We start from the raw sequence: 23,907 nt of genomic DNA on the forward strand, positions 1-23,907 counted from the left end.
GCGAGGGTTGCCTGGCTGCATAGGTACACGCCAGTACAGGCGCCGGTTTACCGCCAGGCACAGGATAGTCACGCGGCTCGGTGTCCAGCTGAGCTGAATTGAACGCGCACGAGGACTAAGGAGGAGATTCGTTTCGCCGACGTAGGCCTCTTTACTCCTTTCATCCTGTTTGCGACTCGTCTACGAGGGTTAAGACAGGACTGGGCAGGACAACGTAAGTACAATGTGTATTCGTTGAGAGTAGTCTCTAGCGGTTGCACGTGCTCAGAATGGGAAATTCAGAGTATCTTCGGGGGAGAGAATTTGGATTTTGCAAAGAGTAAACTCTTCCTCGTAGAAACGCTTTATTCGGGGGGATGTACTCCTGCCGTGGGGTCGATGAAGGCAGATGACGCGCTATAGTTGATGGTCGATTTGTGAATGTGTAGTACGCACTGCTTTGGCGGGAACAATGACAGGTGACGAGAGACATAGTCTCTTCGTCACTTACGCCGTTATATAGGTAAGAGTTCAATAAAAAGTTACTGCGGGGATGAATGGAACTCAATAGAATTTTGTTTGCGGTAGAATAATGGAAATGGCGCGTCCTACGTGTTTCCCGCGGTATCACCTAAAATTTTAAGTATTGGAGTTAAATTATAAAAAAGATCGACGCGAATTAAACTTGTGATTAAATGATTGTTCGGGTCTCGTTGTACAATAATTGACAGAAATCTGATTAAATAATTTGCGTTAGTACGACAAAGGACCCCGCTGGTTTATAATTAATGTTTTTTGTCTGGTCGCAAACAGCACGATTGTGAGCAGTGCTTTCAGAACTTAAGCTTTCTTATTCTCTACGACCTTGACGATCATTATTTTGTGTTGAACAAATCTGATGTATCATTATCACGAAGAACGTGCAACATATTTTTTTATATACTATATTCTCTAACCTCTTCGGAGTGAAATCTCACTTTTAGAAACTGACAATTGAACCATTCTTTTTCAACACCGGCTTAATTGTCACCCTTTATCGCTCTTTAGAATTAGATTCCACTCCAAAGATTTTAGAGAGTAGTTTTACATTTCCTGTTACACATGCTAAACTTTGCGACAAATTAACAATGGAATATATTCGAAAGTTATATTATTTAATTTATTAATTGAATTTTTAGTTCGTATATTCATTAAGGTAGAGCTGTCTAGGATAGCTTTGCCTTAACGTATTAAATACGAACTAAGTACTTTTGATTTAAAATTTTTTTATTTATTGGCTTCTGTCTCCAAAGTAAAGGGGGAGACAATACGGTTGGCTTGAAATAAAAATGTGTCGGTATTTATGCTTACCATTCATACTCTTTACTTCATTATTATTTTATCGTACCTTATGGTTATATTTGAAAAGAACAACGTCTAGTCTAAAAATTTCGTCGCGGTATTGACTTCATGTATCAGAAAAGTGTTAACTAAAATGTGCCCCAATACTGTGCACAATTTCCCCATTTTCCCCTATACCTTAACTCAGAACAGTCCAGAACCGGGTACTTTTGACTTAAAATTGAAATATGTCGGTATTTCTATGCCTATTACCGTTCCTACTTCTTCACTTCATTGTATTATTATTTTATCGTAGCGCCCGACGTTCGATCTCAGGCATGACACTGGTCTGAAATCGTTAAAAGTTTTTGACCTGTGTCATTTATTATGCTTAAAAGAATTCTGTTACTAATAGTATTGTATAAGATATTATTCATAACATATTTCACTATAAAAATATATGAATTTTTTATATATAATATATAACAGGGTGTATAAAAAGTATTGGGACAGCAAAATATTTCGAAAACTAAGCATTTCAGGAAAAAGTGTTTCAGTTAAAAGTTGTAAGGGGTTTCAAAAGATTTATTTACTAGAGCTATGAATTTGATTTTGGATCGCCAAGGTCAAGGTCACATCGATTTTTTTGAATGAAATATCCTATTTTTTATTCCAGAATCTAATAGCTTGTCAAAATCGAGGCCATTGGGGATTGTATCTCTTATTTTTATTTTTATATAAAAATAAATTTTTTGTGCAAAAATGAAAATAAGGGGAATAATCTTCAATGACCTTGATCTTGATAAATGTTATTCAGGTTACAATCCTGAAACAAGAGATTTTAGCCGTCATGTCGGTTAGACATCTTTGGTAGTGCTAATACCGGAGGTGCTGTAACTTTTAAGCCGCTTATAATTCGAAAAGTATTTAATAAAAAAATAACTTTATTATAGTATTTTGAAAAATCTCTTGACACCAGCTATTAGACTTTGGAATAAAAAATAGGATGTCCCATTAAAAAAAAACCGATTTGACTTTGACCTGATCTTAACGACGTCACTCAAAGTCAAACTGATAAAATCGATAAATAAATCCTTTGAAACTCTTCAACTTTTATTTGAACAACTTTTATTTGAAACACTTTTTCTTAAAATGCTTAATTTTCGAGATATTTTGCCGTTCCGATACTTTTTATACACCCTGTATAATATTAGTAAAAAAAAATACATTTAAACATAAACATAATGAGCGCCATAAGTCAAAAACTTTTAACGATTTCAGATTAGTGTCATTCCTGAGACCGAGCATCGGACGCTACGATAAAATAGTAATGAAGTGAGAAGTAGCAACGATAATAGGCATGAACATCGACACATTTTAATTTTAAGCCAAGTACTCGGTCCTGCTGTTCTTATTTTAACTCTTAACAACAGTGTCGATATCGTAGCGCAAATATTTCATATGATAAAAAAATTGCAATGTAAATTCAAACATTGCTAAATCGCAATGTACGATTTAAAAAGTTAGATTATGGTATGATTTAGGAAATTACATTATGGTGCGATTTAGGAAACTAGAGCATTATTTAAATTTTTATTTATTTAACTTATAAACAAACATGTAAAGTAAACTTGAACTATTAATTTAATTTTAATAATATTCTAATTACGACAAATGATCAAGACTTAGACTATTTAACTTATATTTTCTGTAATTTTGCTATCAAATACGTTGAAAAATATCAACGCTTCCACGATTTTTTAATGTAAACGACACTCCTATTACGCTTTATGTCACGAATATAATGGAATAGCGTTGCAGTACTAAGAAAGTATGTAAATACAATAATTGAGTTTTTAAGCAAAGTAGTGTGATTTGGGAGCCGATGCGATTTTGGCTACTTTATCCTAATTCTCAGCGTCATTAGCTCCACTGTATTCTTCATGGACTCATTCACTTTCTCTTGACTTGGTGTGTTTCTTGGGCTGTTACATTACACTTGTGTTATATTACATTTATATTGTGGAATACGAAATTTAAACATTAATGTCATGTTACTTTTAATTTGTTGACTGGGCAGAGTTCCATATCTTCTAAATTCTTCGCAAATAATGCACTTTTCATTGGGAGGAAACTTCGAATTATCTATGCGCACAATTTCCTGCTGCGAATTGATTTGAAGAAAAACAATTATTCAGACTTTTTATATTAATTTAATATATAAATAATAGCTCAAAAGACGCACATAATAACGTACTTTAGTAAGGTATGCACGATTTATATAAAAAGTTACATTGAAATGCAGACATTAATTGTTCAGTAAATAAACAAAATATTTATTTGCAAAACTAATTGGTGAATTGCAATGAAACTTTGCATAAGTCATTTTAACAGTTAAAAAAAAAACTTACTCATAAAAAAACAAATTTAGATTATTATTATTATTATTATCATAATCTTTAATGGTTATGAATAAACAAACAATAACACACTTGTATGTCCAGAAAAAAAATTACTTCCGTGACTTCAATCGTCATGGAATGAGAATAGTAAGAATTATCACCGCAATGTTATTTTTTCTTCAAAGAAAAATTTTCTACGGAAGAGACAGTTGGCTAAATCTAAAAAAAGTCTCGTACCAATTATGTGGAAAATTGGGTTCCGATACTTCCGATGAAGTGAGTTGGTTTTTATATATAATTTTTTTTTTTTTTTTTTTTTAGTTTACTCTAATTTTAGATTTAATTTCTAAGTTATGAGCTTTTAAGTGAAAAGTGAAAAGCGACTTTGGCAACCTTATCCTACATATGCGATTTTTGTTTAAATAATTAATTTTTGTAGTTTTTGTATTATTTTTTTCCGAAGTTTATATTAATTTTATATTAATATCGACATAATAATATATTTTTTCATTTTCTTATCAACATTTCATGAAACATTTTCCATGAAATATTAATTTTTATTAATTTTATATTAATTTCTTATGATTTTTGCTTTGTGCACAATTACCCAACTCATGCGTAAAATTATTCGAAAAATCTGAAAAATGAAAAATCTTTTTACTTATTTTATTTTCTGCCAAATACAATATCATCAAATGAAAAAGTCGATAGAAGAATGTTTACAGTTTGTAAAATGTTTGTAAATATTTCTTTTTCCGTGTTTATATTGATTGCAACAACAACAAAAAATCAGACCACAGCAATGAATTCCCCTTAAATGCGCACAATTCTTTAACTTTCCTCTAATGATTTAAATGAGGCATTCACGAATCATTTTCACCTTACATGTGATGCGAGTGAGTTCACATCATATCTATTCATTGATCAATGACGTTCTAAAGCTTGAGCTAAAGCCGATATTCGTTGTCATACTTTTTTCAGCGAAACAAAAAAAAAGAGCGCTCAGATCGATTCTAGTAGCGCGGTAAGTCAATCGAACGAAACTTGACAGTGGAAAGGGCATAAAAATAGCAAACAGAGGGTGTACTTGGCCGTAGAAATATCGTGAACGATGTTATCCCGCAATGCTGGGTCGTCCTTGCTCGTGCGATAGCACGCTGTTATGCTGTGTCAAGGCGACTACTACGTACATATGATATATATCAGATCAGTCCGATAATTCGCGTGCTCTACGTAATAATATTCGAACACATTTCGACCACTCCTCATAACTGCCCCTTCCTTCACTCTCCGCCTTGTCCTTCACGAAATTACTCCGTGTCACACACCCTCGTAAAATCCCTCAGGTCGTATATGTTTTCGCGGTGTCGAGTGCGAAGTGTAAAACAACGAGTCGATATTCGATTCATTTCCGATAATATATTACGTCCCATGGCGATAACAGGAGTATGCACACATACAAACGTAAACGTATCGCATATCGATATATGGTTGATTCCCTATCTCTAGGTATCGAGTTTCGCGTTTAACGCATCGTCCGAATCACAATCTCTGGAAAACGCGTGTGGGGAACGCGCGAAAAAGTATCCTCGCGTTCGGCAATAATGATCGATCGTTGCACGTGCCTATCGCCAAAAATAACTGCAACAGTAATCGCTTTGGCAGGCAAAAATTATTTTAACGTTCGTTATACTCTTAAATTTCCAACGCAATGCCGACACGTGTAGGAATCACAACGCGTGGAGATGATGGTGGAGAATGATGATCGACCGTTACACATTCCAATCGCCAAAAATAACTGCAACGGAAATCACTTTAGCAGGCAAAGGTCATTTTAACATTTATCATACTCTCAAATTTCCAACGCAATGCCGCCAAAACTTTTGATATTACACATATACGCCTACACGGATAGAATAGATTTTCTGAAGTAACTAAAAGCCTAGCTAGATATAAATTAGAGAATAGTTTTATTAGTAGGACGTCCAAGCATGATGAGAAAATAGTTGGAAAATTTGTCTTAAATTTAACTCATTTCACATGACTCAAATAAGCCACTCAAATTTTTGTATTAGTTTAACATAAGATGAACATGTTAGAAAGTAATACAAATACCTATTATGTAAAAAATGGAACATAAAAAATGTGAACATTTAAACTTTAGAAGCGTATTTTTTCAGTAAAGTTAAGACTTATGTTAAATTAGCACATATTTTATTTATATATCTTAGAATTTACGTTTTAAAACGCGCTATTGTTTTACTTATAATTTATGTTATCTTGAGACTAAAAAATATTAAATATCACAAAATATTTAACACAAAATATTTAAATAATAATCACACTATGATAAATTAACACTTGAACATATTAAAAATTTATTACAGATTTTTAACAAGAACTTGTGATTCGTTTTTAACACGAATATAAAATATTTTTTATGTGCATAGAGAACACTGATTTTATAAGTATCTTTGCGCTTCATGCATAATTTGAAACGCATCCTTTGATATATCATAGCTCACAAACAATAACTAATATTATTCAGTCTTATGTCTATAGCATCTTTTTATGGCTGCGTTCGGGAAGCGTGCTATCAGCGCTGTTTCTGTGTACTATCCTTGTCTTATGTCTAATAGATGAAGAAGGTAGAATAAAACAAATAGCGCTAATAGCCTCTCCCCGAAAGCAACCAATAAGTTACATTATGAAAAATATTCTTAGTAAGTTTTTGAATAAGTTTTTGACAGCATAATAAACTGAATCTTTTCCCTTTTTTATGTAATTTTTTTGCGCTATTATAATGTTTAAAATGACGATTCTTTCAGTATGGTGCGATTTTGGAAATTCGTTCGAGGAAATTCGTTGCCTAAATTACCATACCAATATTCCTTATTTAAATTATAATAATGGAAAGGATTTAAAAATTACATAAGAAAAGAAAAAATTTTATCATGCTGTTAAAAACTTAAGAATATTTTTTTCATTATTTCTAAAACAAACAATAATTTCAAGAAATAATTTTAAAGAGTTTCGTAACATAAACTAATAAAAGTATTTATGTCATTTATATAATTAAAAAATCAAACATTTACTTCTACTCGATGTACAACTACATTACATGAGTAATTTTAAATTGCAAAATGCTAATTAATATTTAAGAATTTCAAAACGAAAGAATACCAAATGCAGAAAAAGACAAATACGAATTAATTACGGTTTTTTATCTCGCTCTGCATATCACATGGCTCTTGTTTTACAACCTTTTTAAGCAGGTGCAATCGCTAATATATCGAGAACCGTAAAGATTCCAGAAAATAAACGCCTAACCTTTGATGCCGATCATTTGTTCGCTGGAGATGGGGGGATGGGATTTGCAAAAGTTTTCGTAGGCAATTATCTCGGGAAAATATTTACTCACGCAGATATGTAGAGCGAGGTAAAAAAAAAAAACGTGATTAATTCGTATTTGTTTTTTTCTGCGCGTATTATTTCGTTTTGAAATGTTCAAATATTAGTTAGCATTTTGCGATTTGAAATTACTCATGTAATATATATAGTGATGTTGTGTTTCGAAAGAGTAGAAATAAATTAGAGATGAATTTGACGGCAGTAATGCCCGGAAGTTCTGGTGGCGCATAGAGTGGGAATGAATATATGGAAGGGGAGTCGCGTGGGCTTCTCGCGCCGGGGATATGAATATGGGAATAGGAGGCTCCGGATCAAAGGCAGGCGAGCGACGAATTAGAGCAGTCTAAATTTTAAAAGTTAATTTCCCGGAGCGGGTCGTCGGCGGGTAGTGTTTCGAAGTATTGGAGCATCGCGAAAACTGCTTCACCCGTGTGTGCATGAATCACCGGGATCGTTTGAGCGGCGTGAACGGATCGGCCACTATGTTCCGTACAATACGGTGTACCTGGACATCAGCAAAGAAAACTTATAACCGCGTGTGCTTTCGTCTACAAATCTACACCCCATTCTCGACTCCAGGCGGGTTATGTATTTTTCAATTATCTCTTTCTAAAGTCGGCTGCACACGATGCTTGTTTTCTTATTGGATTGTTAGCTAGATTGGAATTTTGTTCTGTATTGGTTGCGGTGCTGATAGCGCCAGGCATTGCAGCCAATTGCCGATGGCAAGAATCTAATCGAGCTAGCAATCCAGCAAGAAAATAAACACCGTATATCGCCGACTTTAGAAAGGCTGGATATAAATTTAGCGCCGCGACACACTTGTAAATTATAATTGGGAAGATTCTAATTAAACAACGTTTACATTCGTAATTTAAGGATTTCGTTTGTAGTCATCTCAATCAATTCTGAGGTATTTTGGCGATTCTTGCCAAAGTAGTACCTCCGATCGGTAGTTACATTCTCGAAAATTCCGCAGTCCCGCGAATATGATACGATGCGTTCGCAAAGCTGACTTACCGCCCTTATCGACGTCTGCCCACGACATGCAGACCGCATACGGGAAATCACCGACACAGACAACGGCGTACGTGATGCCGCGCATGTAACCATCGGCACCGCTGCATCTCTCCTTAGTGCGAGTGCAACGAAGTAGGGTGCACGACCCGACTCCGGGCAGCGACGATATAGAGCGAGCCGCGTGTATTTCTAGAGCAGCCAGTTTAAGAATAGAACAGCATGTAGACGACTGAATTAAATATAGACGGTGAATGACCGGCAAGTAGATTACGAAATTTCATTGAAGTCACGAAGATCTGTCGACGCAGTTAAATACCAGTCTGGTATTCTTGTGTCGGAACCGTAAATCGTTAATTAGATGTTAGATAGTAGTACGCGGATTATATTTTACATGTTTTCTCCATTGCCCAGAAAGTCGATCCGGTCGAGAGAGAGAGAGAGAGAGAGAGAGAGAGAGAGAGAGAGAGAGAGAGAGAGAGAGAGTGAGATTCCCAGCGGAATAATTATAGATATTTGATGAACGATTGCAGTTTTAATTGCCTCGGAGTAATCTAAGATGATCAATGAACGGAACGGTTATAATTTATAAAGTACAGACCTATTCGCTCGCAGATAATACATATATAAAAAAGAATTTGTTTTAAATTAGTTCAATTTCTGATAATTCTTCAAAAATTCATATATAGCACGACACTCTTCCTTTTAAAATAGGAATATTGGTATGATGCGATTTAGATAATAAATTTTCTCGTTGCCCAAATCGCATCATACTGAAAGAAAAGTAATTTTAAACGTTATAATAGCGCAAAAAAAAAATACATAAGAAAGAGAAAAAAGTGCAGTTTATTATGCTGTAAAAAATGTGTATGTAATTTAAAAACAAAATTCCAATCAGTATCACAATTTTAATAGACTTTAAATGTAGAAGACATCACGGTACTTAGAAAAAAATGTTGTGTATTGATAATTAATTTATCGCAATTTCATGATATTTTTAGAATCAATAACAAAAAAATTTTTAGACTTTTTTAATTGAATTAATAATTAAAATAAAATTGGGCACGTGAGATATCACGTGCAGTTGTCAGTGCATAAATTATCAAATATAGATAATTATTTGATTTGCATTAGCGTAGGTGGAATTGAACCCGAATCTACAGATCGCGAGTCAATCGCACTGAACGGCAAGTCACTTAACGCCTTATAATATTTTAGAATGTCTATTAGTAATAAGGCCCATAAATTTTAAAAAAACCAATAAAGAAAAAGGGCTACGAGCTAAAAATTATTTTATAAAATTAAACGTTATTAATATAGAAATAGTTTGAACATAAAAGTAAAAGTAACAAGTAAAAGAAACAAATATATTATTTAGTTAAAATTTAATACAATGTGTTAGCAACAAAACAAACGTTTCGATCGCGATCAGATCATTATTAATGTTAAAAACATATAATATTACAAACGGTAAAAACAAAACATAATAAAAATGTATACTTCGCTCTCTCTAACAAACGCTGGTAACATAAAAACGAATATCATCCTGTCCACAGTTATAATGTAGCTTGGAAAAAGTCGCATGATAATTGCAGTCTAATTGCAGTCAATCATTGAATTGTTTGAATAATGTCAGATAATTGTAGTCAATTGATTAGCTTGAATAATATTCTTCGATATATAAAATAAAATAGAGAATATAACGCATGAATTTAGTCCAGTAGGTAAAATATAATATACAAGAATTATGTCAGTGCAAGATTATTGTTACAGTAAAAAGAAGAAATCGCTATGAATAGCCAACAGACGATATAATACATTGAGATGAGGATAGCAAAAATTAATAAAAGTTAAATTTGCAAAATGTCTATTTATATATTAAATGAATTTATAATTTAGTAACAAATAAATTAATACGAATAAATATCTTTGATGTAAAAAACCAAAATTTCTTTAATATAAAAATGAAAAGTGTTTTTAGCGTAGAAAGTTGGTTGAAATTAGAGACAATGTGAAAAGAAATAAAACAATGTATTGTTCCTTCGGTTATGAGATATAATGAAATCAAAAATTAACATTCAGAGAAGGAAGGAAAAGATTATGTTGGAAAGTAGTGGGAAGTGGAAAGTAAGAGGGGATAGAAGTGTAGATGAAGGCGTAGAAGGAGTGGATGTAATACTTTAGCTCTTCTTGTAAATAATATGTCTATTTTAGATACTAATAATATTTATTTTACGTAATTATTTTAAGACTTATTTTTATTCAAAATAATAAGGAGAGAATCTCATTAAATTTAATTCAAACGACAAAATATAGAGTTACGCATAAGGTTTTTAATACTTAATACAATTATGAACAATAATAAAATTTAAACCAGACGTTTTAATCGTACCATTCTTAATGTTGAAAATGCAATTAAATTAAAATTATTAATAATACAAATAAGTTTCTTTTATAAACTCAATACGTTATAAATTCAAAAATATATTTTTTTAAACTTCAACTCTAAAAAAAATTTTGTAAATCTGTAATATAATCCAATAATACTTTTATTTTTTATATATTATTGTATTATATAGTAATAAATATGAACTATTTTTACGCTTTTACATGTTTTGTCTTTTTTTATTATATATTGATATTAGACTTAAGTTTTGATGATTTTCATTAATTAGATGTTGCAGCTAACATAGTTCTTAAAAGTTCTGCATAAATTTAAAGTCTTCATATGTATTTATGATTAATATTCAGATTAAGGGAGCCAGCGCAGATGATCTTGACTTTGACATATAATATGTTGTCAAGATCATGACCCTTAGTAAAGTGTAACCTTCAATAGATTTTAGTTGTCACTAGTTATTCGTTAAAAAGTTATTAATAAAAGAAGTTTAAGAAATATTGTTTTGTTTTTAGTATATACAGTACTAAATACCTTATACCCTTTATTTATGGGGCATAATGACTTTCCAGGCAAAGCAAGTTCCACCTTTCACCCCATCTTCCCGCCTGTCAAAGTAAGATTTATCCGCATAAAAAATCAAACTCCCTTTGGCAGGGGGGGGGGAGAAAAGGTGGAACTCTATTCGCGTGGAAAGTCGGGCGTTTCCAGGCAGAGGAGAAGGTGGGTTAAAACTTGCTTCGTGTAAAAGATCGTGCATCCCTTGGCAGGGGAGAGGTGAGATGGATTTCGCTTCGCATGAAAAATCATTACGTGAGCAGAAGAGGCGGAATGGGAATAGTAAAATTATTTGTGGATTCTGAATATTTATCGTATTTATATTAGAGTAACATTAAATAAATATTAATTTAGAAAATTTCATACGAAATTTCATATTCCTTATTTTTACCGTACTAAAGGTGTAATAGAATTTATAAACTATAAAAGGAAAATAAAATTGATTATATTGAAATGTAACGATAAATAAGATTTATGATAAAAAATTATTGTGCATATAATAAAGATTTCCAAAGAAAATTTGAATATCAAAAACATCCAATACATTTTAAGTTTTTTTAAAAAACATTTTAAAATTTTTAACGACGTTCTCTGAACATAATAGGATAAATATTATGAGAAGTGAATTAGGTTTAATGGGGAAATCATTATTTTAAAAAGCATATCATACTGTCTAACACAAGGTGATAAAATGATAGTACTTTTGTTTTGTCATTTTCTTAATAAAAGAAAATTATACTTTAGTACACTTTACATTACACGCTGCTCACTGTGATCGTTTATATTTGATATAAATATAAATGATTGTGACTATTCATTTTGACACATTTATATGTATATTTTTTTAATAGTGTCAAATGCCAAATAGCGTACTGTTTTGTTTTAGTTAATGTAAAAAAAAAATAACAGTTTTATTTGCACTTTCTAAGCACTTTCTATAGTTCTACAGCTTCTTATCGAAATAAAAAAAAAGAATTTTGCATTTATTTTTATATTAAAAAATAAAATTAAAAATATATCGTGCTAACTTTGCGAATTTATATAAAGGCGTATCTAACTTAAAAGGTGTGAAACGTCTGGCTGTCTATTTTTTTTGTAGTTTCTAAATCAAGAAATACAAAAACCTGTACCTGAGAGTTTGCGGAAATAATCGCAGCTCCGACAGTTGCGAGATTAAAGTCGCGAGATTTGAGGATATATGCGGGTGGGAAACTATTTTCCCGCAGATATCATAGCATGGGGCACATACACATACATTAGAGAAGACTATAAATATCTAGAAATGACAGAGAAAGTAGAAGGATAAATTCGTGTTGGGAATACGCAACGACCTATGCGCGCCTACTGGACCGGCATCGCAACGGCGGAGGATAGTAAAAAAAAAAAATGAATTTGATTGGGAATCAATGAGCAATAGCTAATTCTTTTGTTCTAAAATTCGCCATTCGTTTGACAACACAAAACTAAAATCCCGCGTATCGTCGCTTTAACGAGAATTAATACCTTAGAATTTAAGAGAAACCAAGAGACTGAAATGTTAAAACGCGTGTGTATTAAGCGAGAAAAATCGGAAATTACAATAATCGAGCTAGACGCTTTCAGTTCGCCGGATGTTCTTCAAATGAGCGGAATAGCTGGCATCGTGGTTCGATATCTTCAATGAAGCCACAATGCACACCGGGAGTATATTGTACGGCGCAGTAGTACATCGTGTCGGTCACTGAGAATTCCTTGTCGTTAGCTGATTAAGCTTCACAATAATGCTGCAGTTGTAGTACAATTCAGAGAGAAATATTCAGAACAAAAAAGGTATTATCCAGATATAAATCGTTCAACATATATATATAACTTTCTTTTTTGCAAACAGAAGGACGTTAAGTTTTGGCAGTTTTTCAACTAACATGAAGAAGTTTCGAGATGCATAAATTATTGCCCATATTCATAGTCGGGCCTTATATTTAAGACTTCCTTAAATTTATCTTCAGATGCTCTACGAATTATTTTATCGGCTACTGAGCGTCTAAAGATAAATTTAAGGAAACGTTAAGTATAAAGTATGACTATGAATACGGGCATAAATATTGTAGAGAACGATTTTGGCTGAAATATCTAAAAGAGCCAAATACAGATCTAATAATAATTTTGAAATATCAAAAGTATTATGTGGGACGTTGCTAGAACGTTAAAATTTTTCACAGCATGCTCAAATTTTCTACAGAATTTTTTCTGCTTAATTTTGATTGTTCAGCGAAATTATTTTCAAATTTGTATCTAGCTAAATTTTTAGATACCTCAGCAGAACCATTCTTTTCTCGTGAAGGCTTTAAAAAGGAGATTTTTCTCATGCTGTCAATGTTTTTCCAAAATAAACAATTATCACATAATTCGAGTTAACCAGCTCTTTAATGTAATATTTTGTACATCTCGAAACTACTTCTTGTTAGCTGAAAAACAGTCAAAACTTAATATTCTCTTTTCTATTGTATCATGCATTGTAAAATATTCATAATTTATCTAATTAAAAATAAGAAATTTAATTCTGAATTTGTTCGGTATTTTGTAGAAGGATGCCAGCAGCTGGCGCAGCCGCGCCGACTATCGATGAGGGAGCCGGTCAGCCGCAGGAGGACCCGGAATTACCAGAACAACGTCCTCGCGAGGGTGGACGGTCCAGCTTCATGAGACCTCTGGTGGTGTTAGCCCTACCCGGGATGTATCTCTTCTACAAGTACAACCAGTACAGGCAGGAGCAACGCGAGTTGTCCCGTAGAAGAGTAACCGAAAGGGAACTTCAACATCTTCACCATAAAATCGTGAGTAAATTTTTAATCGTGCTTGTACACCTGCCGATATGTAAAAGAATTGCGTCCCTCGATCAAACTATCCCACCTGTTGTTACGTCATAGATCTAAGTTTACCTTTAGTGGCTAATCGGAATAAAATGATGTCGTAATTATACGTAAATACATTTGTATATTTATTTATACTGGCTCGAATTTATCGGATATATTCTTTTCACGCCATGGAAACGAAAATATAAGTCGTATCGAAATATGAATCGAAGAGCAAAAAAAAAAGAATGGATAAACGGTAGCCGAAAATAAAGGTGATATACTACTATTGGTCTCAATAGCCATTTATTATACATATATCCGATGAGATTGCTTTCGCTATATCGTATTCCGAAGACAAACAACTCTGAAACGTGACGCAGTGAAAGTATTATTGCCGTTCAATATTGATCCCTGACGCGAGCAACGATGCCGACGGGTTCATGGGAAAAATCATTTTACCCTTTCTAATCAAAGGGTTCACGCTTCTCGATGTACATCGTTTATTGAAGGTCCGTCAACGAGATGATACGAGATTACATACCCCGTCTCTACGAGGATGTTAATAACACGAGCGGATGAGGTAGGGTGAGGAGGAGGATAAACTACGCGAGAGAACGTGAAGAAACGATGAAAGGGTTCGATTACCCTGAGGTAACGTGATCATCCCCTATCTCTTAGAAAAAGCTGTATCATTTCCTAAAGAGTATAACCATTTGTTTTGTATACCGCGTTCCTTATTAATCATCCTGTTTAGTTTTTATTATTTCGATTGTCACGCCTCTTGCGTTATCTCACGAAATAATAAATAAAATTGCGTTTATTCCTCGCACTGCGCGTTCATTTCGCGCGAGACACTGTCATGTCTCTTGATCGTATCAATGAGTGCATTCAGAACAATTAACAAGCGTTCGCTGAACGCTCAGTGAGCTCTTTCATCTGATTGGTCTATATTTTAGGATCTAATGGAATATGCTAATCAGATGAAAGAGTTCACTGAGCGCTCAGTGAGCGGTTATCGTTCTGGATGCATCTAACGCTCCGTATCTCCAAAACTTCATTCATTCCGTACCCGTATAATTTTTCGTATCAAATAAATCTATATAAATTAACCTTCTCATCTTATAATTTCGCAGAGAAAAGGAAAGCGATGCCTTGATTTTCCGTTATCGCGGCATTTATATCGGTCTCTTACTTCAGAAGTGATACAACTCAAAAAATTAAGTTTTTCAGAAAAGAAGAAAAATTATTTTTTAATTTGACAGAAAATTATTGGTTAATCAAATAACGTCGGCAAAAAGAATATAACTTATTCTTATGTATGAATATGAAAAGAACTGTTTTGCTGAAATATCTAAAAATTTAGCTAAATACAGATATAAAAATAATTTTGTTCAACTCGAAATAATTATGTAAGAACAGCTGCTAGAACAGACCTGTCCAAAACTTAGCTTTCTTCTCTCCATCGTCTCGTTAAATGAGATAAAGAGAAAACAAAAAGACTAGGCTACAATTGACTTAATAAGATTCTCGATATTAGTTGAAGCATTGGATAACGTTGACATTACAACATTGACTTAGTGACAATATTGATAAGATGAAGACATTGATTTAAAATAACGTACATAAGAAAAGTACCGAGTCGACATATGTAAACTGCTATTAATTTATTTAATGTATGATATAGGGATTCACTCAAGATCAATAATCTAGTATTGTAGGGGTTTGAAGAATTAATAGATTGGAAGTAAACACTGATGAAAAAAAACTTATTAAAGTTGAAACGTTCGCATTGTATATTAGATGTTAATAAATTGAATCGTAATTCACAGGACAATCTTTATTGTTTATCAAAAGTCACGATGTTGAGAATATTTTGCGTTTCAATTCTATGAGCCAAATTATGTATTTTTAGATTTGTATGTAAATTTTTGAATATTTTAGGAAAATCGTTTTTTACGTATAATTAAAAATTGCCATGCTATTCTATTTGAAGTGTAAGCGAGAGTGTAAGCAAATATTTATAAAAATTATCTGCGGTTGCCAAGTGGCCCATTGTATCCAATGTCCACTCAAGAGATAGCTAATGCTGCAGTGGAATTTGTATACGGAAACTCCGGGAAACTGTAAACTCTGAACACGTATTGATTCCCGTCCGTCGGGCTATCGTGCGGTCGACTTAGCAGATGCTGATTGCTGATGGAAAGGCGACTTACGGTGACTCTGCTCAATATATGTAGATGCGCGGTAATAGTGTATCGGAAACGGCATGTTCTAACTAAATAATTCGCTCGCTGAAAAGTACCGAAGGGCAGTTCTTTTTCGCGACTCCGGATAAGAGAGATGCTGGATTCGACGTGCGTCGTATGATGCTCTGCAACCAACCAGAAAATAGGATTTTGCTTCGTATCATCGAAATAAAACGACACGACCAGTGTGAATCCAGCAAAACCGCCGGGGAATTTATTTCTCCCGACCATTATTCCACTTATATGAATTAAATCTTAGCTATACGACATGTATAAATTGTTTGGAATTCACGGTCTTCCAGTGAGTCTCACAAGGTCGTTCCTTGCGCGACGTCCCGATTTGGACAATTTGTTAGATCAGTGCTAGGACTAGACTTGGCGAAGCAACCGCGGCAGGATGAAACGAATAAAAAGTAGGGACACTAGGGAAGCCTGCCAAGAAGCTGCATATACAGTCGACGGATCGTTACTGGGATATCTCGAATGCCTCGTGTACAACGTCCATAGATCGCGTTCGCGGTGCCGTGATAACCGGAATTTCACGAAGCCAGTTCACGTCCAGCCAACTGATTTATCACCACGTGTTACTCTCTATCGGAAACTAGAACTACTGGGCAGCAAGGGAGAAGGGAAAAACGAGACGATATTCCATTATCAGCACGGACGAAGAAAAAAAAAAGCGAACTTGAAAGAGATTAAAATTGTATCAACGTTGTTCGCGTGATATTAAATGATACCAGGGGAGCCTTGAAAGTTTCCGCAAAGGAGCGATCAACTTCAACCTTGACAATAAACACATGAACTTTAGTAAAAGCAACCGAATGAACCGAGTACCGTCGCTCAAAAATCAAGCGATTCTTACGAAACCGATGGAACACGGACGAGATGTAGGTGACGGCTCTCGCATTTCTCAGATAAGGCTCACGCCAACTTGACGTTAAGATCCTGATCGTACCTAACCAAGCACGTGGACTTTATTCGTTGTATTCGTTTTCTGCCGTCGTGACAACGACGATAACGAACGATAGATGAAGGACGAGGAAAAGAAAATCAATGTGTACCTCACTCGAGATTATCGGCATCAGATATCGTTCTTCTTTATTTTCGATATTATTTCAATGCCGTTCTCGCGGCAGTTTCGAGTTTTTACTGATCCATCTACGTTTGGAATAAAAACAAATGTCAGAACAGTTTTTCATTCAGTTTTTAATTTTTATTGGGTATTTTCCAAAAAGCACAGACAATACAGTGTTAACACAGCAGCATTAAAAAAGAGAAAATTAAAATAGGGTTAATAAAAAAGAACCTACGCAGACGTGGACTATTATACGTCATATTTAACAAAATGTTATGCAAGGTGGACTATTTTAATTTATCCAGTCGATTTTCTCAAAATCTGTAAGTTTAAGACAAATGTTTTAAACAAAAGTTTTATGGCTAAGGGAGAAGAAAGTTGGTGATCTTAGTTGACCTCGAGAAGATATCCTTAAGATCAGGACAAGGTTATTTAAAATTTTTTTAATGGAATCTCCAATTTTAACACATATTCTTGTAGCTGACTTGAAGACCCCTTTCCAAAACACTACAACAATGTTATTTTTTATTATATATTTTTCAAATTATGAAACTTCAACTTACAGTCCCGCTGATATTTGCATTATTTAAGGAATCCAACTGACGATTTTTTGACCGTTGTTATGATCTGCCTTGATATGCCAATGTCAAAGCTATTGAAAGTTATTCTTCTTATTTTTAATGTAACAATGAATTTGTGCATAGAACAAAAATAATAGAAACAATCTCCAATGTTATTGACTTTGACAGATGATGTCAAGAATCATGACTCTGAACAACGTTTAAAAAGTTTTAATCGTTAATTGGATATTTTATTAGTTATTGTATTAAACTTACAGATTTTGAAAAAATTAAAATGATTCATCCTGTGTTTGATAAAATAAAGAATATTTAACATAAAAATTCAACGTTTGATCTAAATTTGAACCATCTTCAACAACGTAGTTGATAAATGAATATGAAATATGAAGAAATATGTAAAGAATATAAATTCACAGATATAATAATTTATATATTGATGTATATATATATATATATACATATACATATATATTATATATACATAATACATATATTTAATAACAATTTTGAATTATAGTTGTTAAAATTTACACAGATTTTATCTCACGCTTGGCTATGTAGATCTTGAATTTATTACGAGTTTAAAATTGTTAAAATCTAGATGTCTCTCAAACTATTGCTGCACTGTGTAGAAGGAATTCAATAAAACGTGAGATAAGTAGAAAAAAATCAATCAAAATCATAACAATAAAAGTATAAAAAAATATAATGTGTCCATAATTTAGCAAACAAAGAAATGAAAGTTAAGTCGCATAAAATTATGATAAATAATAATGGCAAACGTAAAATACTATACGATAAGAATTGATGTCAAAGGTAAAAAAATGTTTCAGTTTTTATAATTTTTATAATTTTTTTATAATGCAAAATATAAATACTGTCGAGTTAAATATATTTACTTTAGACTTTCAGTCTAATCAGTTTGAACACGAATATTTGACATTTTTGTTTAAAATCTCACCAACCTTTATATTGCATAGGCTATTCATTTTATTTGTTCTTCTCGAGATATTTTTTTTTTATATTAATCTAAAAATAGGCACATACATTTAAAGTACAACAGATTATACATGTCTAAGGTATAACAGCTATAAAAACAAAGAGAGAGAATTTTCTCCATCGATGCAGTATAATTGGATTTGCAGAAAATAACAAGCTAACAGGGTTGTATTTTGTGGTAGCGACCGTTAGCTGACTAAAGTTTTACACCGCTGCTGTTTTCTCTTTCGAGTCACGTAAGTGCATGTCCACGCGATTCCAGAGACTCGTTGTTCACCACCCTGCAATGGCTAACGCGCCGATGGCGCTCGACGATCTGACAAACTTTTCGATCCACTGTTATAGCCAGCTAACGATCTAAACTGTGCAGTTCTAATCAATTTTCAATAAAACGTCTATTTCTTTTATTTTATTTGCAAATTTTTGAAATTGTCCGGAAACACTTAATTTTCTGATTTAAAAAATATTTCAATATTTCTTTACAGATATTTTATAATATGTTTTGTCCCGAGAGAACCTTTTCAAATTAATTAATTTTCAAGATATAAATTATACTGCGCACTTTTAGAAAACGCATGCATATCAGTTTAAAATCAGGAGCTCGTGGCATAAAGTTAAATAATGCACTCCCAAGAGTTTGGTCGTCGACCTCTGACACATTCGAGGGTTGATAACATCATTAAACGTCGCACGAATAGTATCACTATAATGCGCGATATATTGGTTGATGCATCTTCCGCTTCCATTGGATTGCGTGAGCGTTATTCAATTTCGAGAGACAGTTTCGTGAACGGACTTTTTCTCTATGTTACTATTCTATTTGTAGTATGTCACAAAGATTTGCTTTATTAACTCTTATTTTCCGCTATATTAACATTTTTTAAAGCAATGCATAAATTAACATAATATTAACATAATATCGCATTACAAGAGCGAGTATTGATCTCGGTTTAAGATTCGAAATCGAGCGTTTGAAAGAGTTATTATTAAACTCACATTATTAACTAGTTCTTGTTAAAAACTTTTTTAAATTTTAATTAGCGGAAAAATACATATCGTTATCTTATTTAGGAAATGATACAATTCATGGAAGTGAAAAATAAAATGTTATTTAACTCATGGGATTTTGGGTTATCATTTGATTTCAACAGTGTAAATATTCTTTATAGAAGATTTTTCTTTTTATTTACAAAAATAATATAATTTCAAATATGTCACTTTTGTAGAAGGTATTGTGATGATCTCTTTGGAAATCTTAAGAACGACACAAGTGCTATTTTGGGGATGGACTGTGAAATTAAATTAGTTTACTTTTGATGATAGAGTAACCTTTACCTAACTTATTCATGAAAATAACTCGAAAGTTACATTTTTTATATTATCTTTATTTTGAAATAATCTGGGAAAAAATTTTTCATATATAATTCATAAATGTTTCATATATATAATTATATGAAAAATTATATAAAATTATGTATAAAATATGTCCCTATGTATAACATTTCTTCCTGGGAAGGGAACGATATAATTTTTTGCACACATCTCAAATATTCAATTCTCATTTCCTCTGATTCAAAATTATAAATATTTTAACAAAATCATATTACCGCGAGAATGTTGCGTATTTTATATTTTATTTCCCTAAAACAAAGTGAAATATGCAGCAGTCTGAATTAATTTTTACATTAATTTGATATTTTTAAAAATGCGAATAATTTATCTCGATGATCTCTCGAATATTTTCTCGCGTTGTAAATATATAGCGTTCTATCAAATGTGCATGAGAACGCACATTTGCATTTGTCTACAGTATTGTTTCTGGCTGTCTGGGAAAAACAGACTCAATTTAGTTACTCAGGTTCCATTATAGGACAGCTTGGAATTAGAACAGAACGAAATGAATAGAATGGGAAAGGGCAGACGGCAGACAAGTTCGCGCACCCTTCGGACCTCGGACAACAGTCACGAATGTATAATGTCATCGGGTGTACTCTCGGAGTTTGTAATAAAGGTCTGAAATAATGACCTCCTCGAAAACATAGAAAGAACAAGTATGTGTCTATTCGTGACTGTAGGCTCGCGTCCTTCGTAAAGAAACATTAACGAGACGCTAATGCCTTTGGCGTTCACTTTCGGACAAATAAACGCAAACATCTGTGAGATGTTTAATACTAATTGCCTGACATTATCGAATGTATTTGAAAACTTTTTTTTTATGCTAAATTAATGAATCGGTGTGGAGTACAAAGCCATGCAAAATAAGGAATAATTGAATATCCAATATGCGAAAGTAGTTGAATAGTCAATATGTAAAAGTAGTTATATAAAAAAATTAAAAAAAGGAAATAGATTGCAACCCTTAGATTTCTTGGTTACGAATGTTTTAAAAATATGGAAAACAGTTGCAAACTATAAAAAAAGATAAGTCTAATTGTAAAAGAAAAAAATCCTACTATTATAGAGAGAAAAGATGTTAAATCTGGAAATTCTTACTGTTACAATTACACTTTTATCTATCAATATTTAATTTAAAAAATCAGTATTTAATGATAAACACTTTATTTTTAAATCAGCTAAAATATTTCACTAGCTGCAAAACGCATTATATTTTAATAGAAATTGTATTTTTCATGTTATATTATACTACAGCATATTGTATTATTACGATTTGTTAACTAAAACATGAATTTTTAATAAACACAAATAATAAATATTTCTTAAAAATTTAAAAAAGATCTTATTGACAACATTGAATAAGAAAAACTATTTCAGCTTTTGTTCTCTCAAAAAAGTATTTCAAGTGGAGATATATATAATGACTTTTTCTAATGGGTTCAATCAACTCAATTTATCTGTTATTCAACAAAGCTGTCATCATTTCACCGATTGATATTACAAGACAAGCTGCAGAGAAAAATGAGAGTTTCATGTTAGCGTTTTGGGACACATCCTGTATGTGGTAAGCTTTACAAGATAAATGGTTCGAAGAATGAAAAGGAAGTATGAATGGTAGAGAGACAGAGTATAGAGGAAGTACTCGTCCGAGTTTTTCTTCACATGCACACGTAATGTAACCATCGTAGGGTGCACACGCGAATTGCTCGAGTCTAAGCATGTTCAACAACGAGAACAAAGAAGATCGATATCCACGACGCCGACGGTGGCGGTGGAGGTGGAGGTACGTTTCGTGTTTCGTTTCTCATTTCCGTAGAGGACAATGCTCCCAACGATGCAAGGATCGAATGGTCGATACATAGCAGCGATTTTAGCAGCGCGGAAACCGCCGACGTTAGTTCGTTTCATCGATTCGCAAAGTGTATGAACGACGACGATAACCGCGAGAGACAGTTCTGTTGCTTCGTTGGCTGGCAAAGAAAAATCCGCGCGAATATTAAGAAATTATCTATAAGCTGCGGTCTTTATCCATTATATTCTATACAGAGATTTTTATACTGGCTAATTTTAATATTCAAAATATTATTATTAATAATTTTTAAATATTAAAAGCATTGAATCATAGTGCTTCTAATTCTGCGAATTTGACACATGTAGGTTTTCTGGACCCATTCAATTATACATATCCTTGAGTTGATAGTGAATCTATTTATAATAGTAGGTCTGTTTTAATAAAAATAATTACAAAATTGAATTGTTTGACAAAGAAATTTATAATTGAAATTTATAATTGACGGAGGATCAATTATAAATTTCCACGTCCAAAAATTAAACAATTCAATTTTCTTTATGTTATATCTATAATTTGGATTATTCTTATTAAAATAAACTTCACATTAATTTTTTTTATACCAGTTCATTTTGCTTCCTTGAAATTAATCAATATATTAAATAGGTCTTACAATTACCAGTGTGAGTGTATTAATATTAAAAATATGCAATTAATTACTCTATCTCTCGGTATTAAATTTCTGTAGACAGTAATTGAACTTAGGAATTTTTAAGCACTTTGCAAAAAAAGATACGAAAATGGAAATATCTATCAGTCATAGAGAAACGAACAAAGCAAAATCGTAAAATTATAAATCAATAAATTAATAATAAAATTAATAAATTTAAATTTTGAAAACGGACAATGCCAAATTTCATTCTGTCGAAAAAAATTGTTTTTAAATTCCGATAAATTCTACATAATAGTGAAAATGAACAGAAACTTCATACGTGCTGTATATGTATAATCATGATAAAATATAGCTGGTAACGATACTCGAGGGAGCTTCTCCCCGAGAGAGAAGGAACCAACACCGAGCACGGTCGAACGTGCTGAAGCGTAGACTGCGAAAACCGCCTTACACCTTTCACGTAACGTGGTCTTTCAAGACTAGGGTCATCTATAACCCTGGCCATTGGATTCTTATCGACCTGCCCGTCGTACTGAATTTTTCAGTGTACATGCCGGGTTGATTGACCGCCGGCCAGATCCCACGGAGTCTATGTCGTTCGTGATTCTAAGACTTACCATATTTTCAACCCTGTCGATTCTCTTCAATGTCTCTTTCGAGAGAGAGAGAGAGAGAGAGAGAGAGAGAGAGAGAGAGAGAGAGAGAGAAAGGAAATTCTCTTTTCCGCTTTAAAAGACAATGCGCGATTTTTTCGCTTTCCACGCGCTTGATTACATTGCCTCATTGCTCATTCTACGAAATGTATTCCGAAATCGAACAATGCAGTTTAACGGTACGCGATCGTGAAAGGTCACGGTGCTATCTTCCAGATGAGTCAGGGAATGTTTCTGTCGTACATAAATCATCTTATCGATCCTTGAAATTGCATTCCGACCACTGAATATGTTATATTGTCCTGTCTACAGTTCGTCTAACTAGTGTTATTGTTTCATTCCATATACTTCAATAGTCCACATTTTATGTTTTTCAGAATCGCATGTTATATCTTTAAAAGGACTTATAGTACAACCATATAACTACTGACAAAAATTTAATGAAGAGCTATCTTCATGGACTGATTTTAGAAGTCTTCCGCGAGATATTTCGAGAAAGTTACTTCCGTAAAAGGACGGGGAAAGTTATCTTCGTCTAATGAGCATTAAAAACGGCAAAGGGAATTTTCTCAGCGAC

At 33.0% G+C, this 23,907-nt stretch overlaps 1 protein-coding gene across 2 annotated transcripts in view; it reads left to right on the forward strand.

Moving 5' to 3' along the window:
• The first annotated feature begins 23 nt into the window (after nucleotides 1-23).
• Nucleotides 24-23,907, forward strand: part of LOC108754038 (eukaryotic translation initiation factor 4 gamma) — a 44,784-nt gene continuing 20,900 nt past the window's right edge. The window contains exons 1-2 of one of the 2 annotated variants that reach the window (XM_018496069.1): nucleotides 24-214; nucleotides 13,649-13,898. In XM_018496069.1, coding sequence (XP_018351571.1) covers nucleotides 13,653-13,898 — 246 coding nt within the window. In that variant the 5' untranslated portion in view covers nucleotides 24-214; nucleotides 13,649-13,652. Of the gene's footprint in view, nucleotides 215-12,476; nucleotides 12,895-13,648; nucleotides 13,899-23,907 lie in introns of those variants that run through there. The other variant, XM_018496068.1, reaches the window with a different exon arrangement.

The sequence above is a fragment of the Trachymyrmex septentrionalis genome, unplaced genomic scaffold (genome assembly GCF_001594115.1).
Source record: "Trachymyrmex septentrionalis isolate Tsep2-gDNA-1 unplaced genomic scaffold, Tsep1.0 scaffold74, whole genome shotgun sequence".
In the NCBI taxonomy this organism is placed as follows: Eukaryota; Metazoa; Arthropoda; class Insecta; order Hymenoptera; family Formicidae; genus Trachymyrmex; species Trachymyrmex septentrionalis.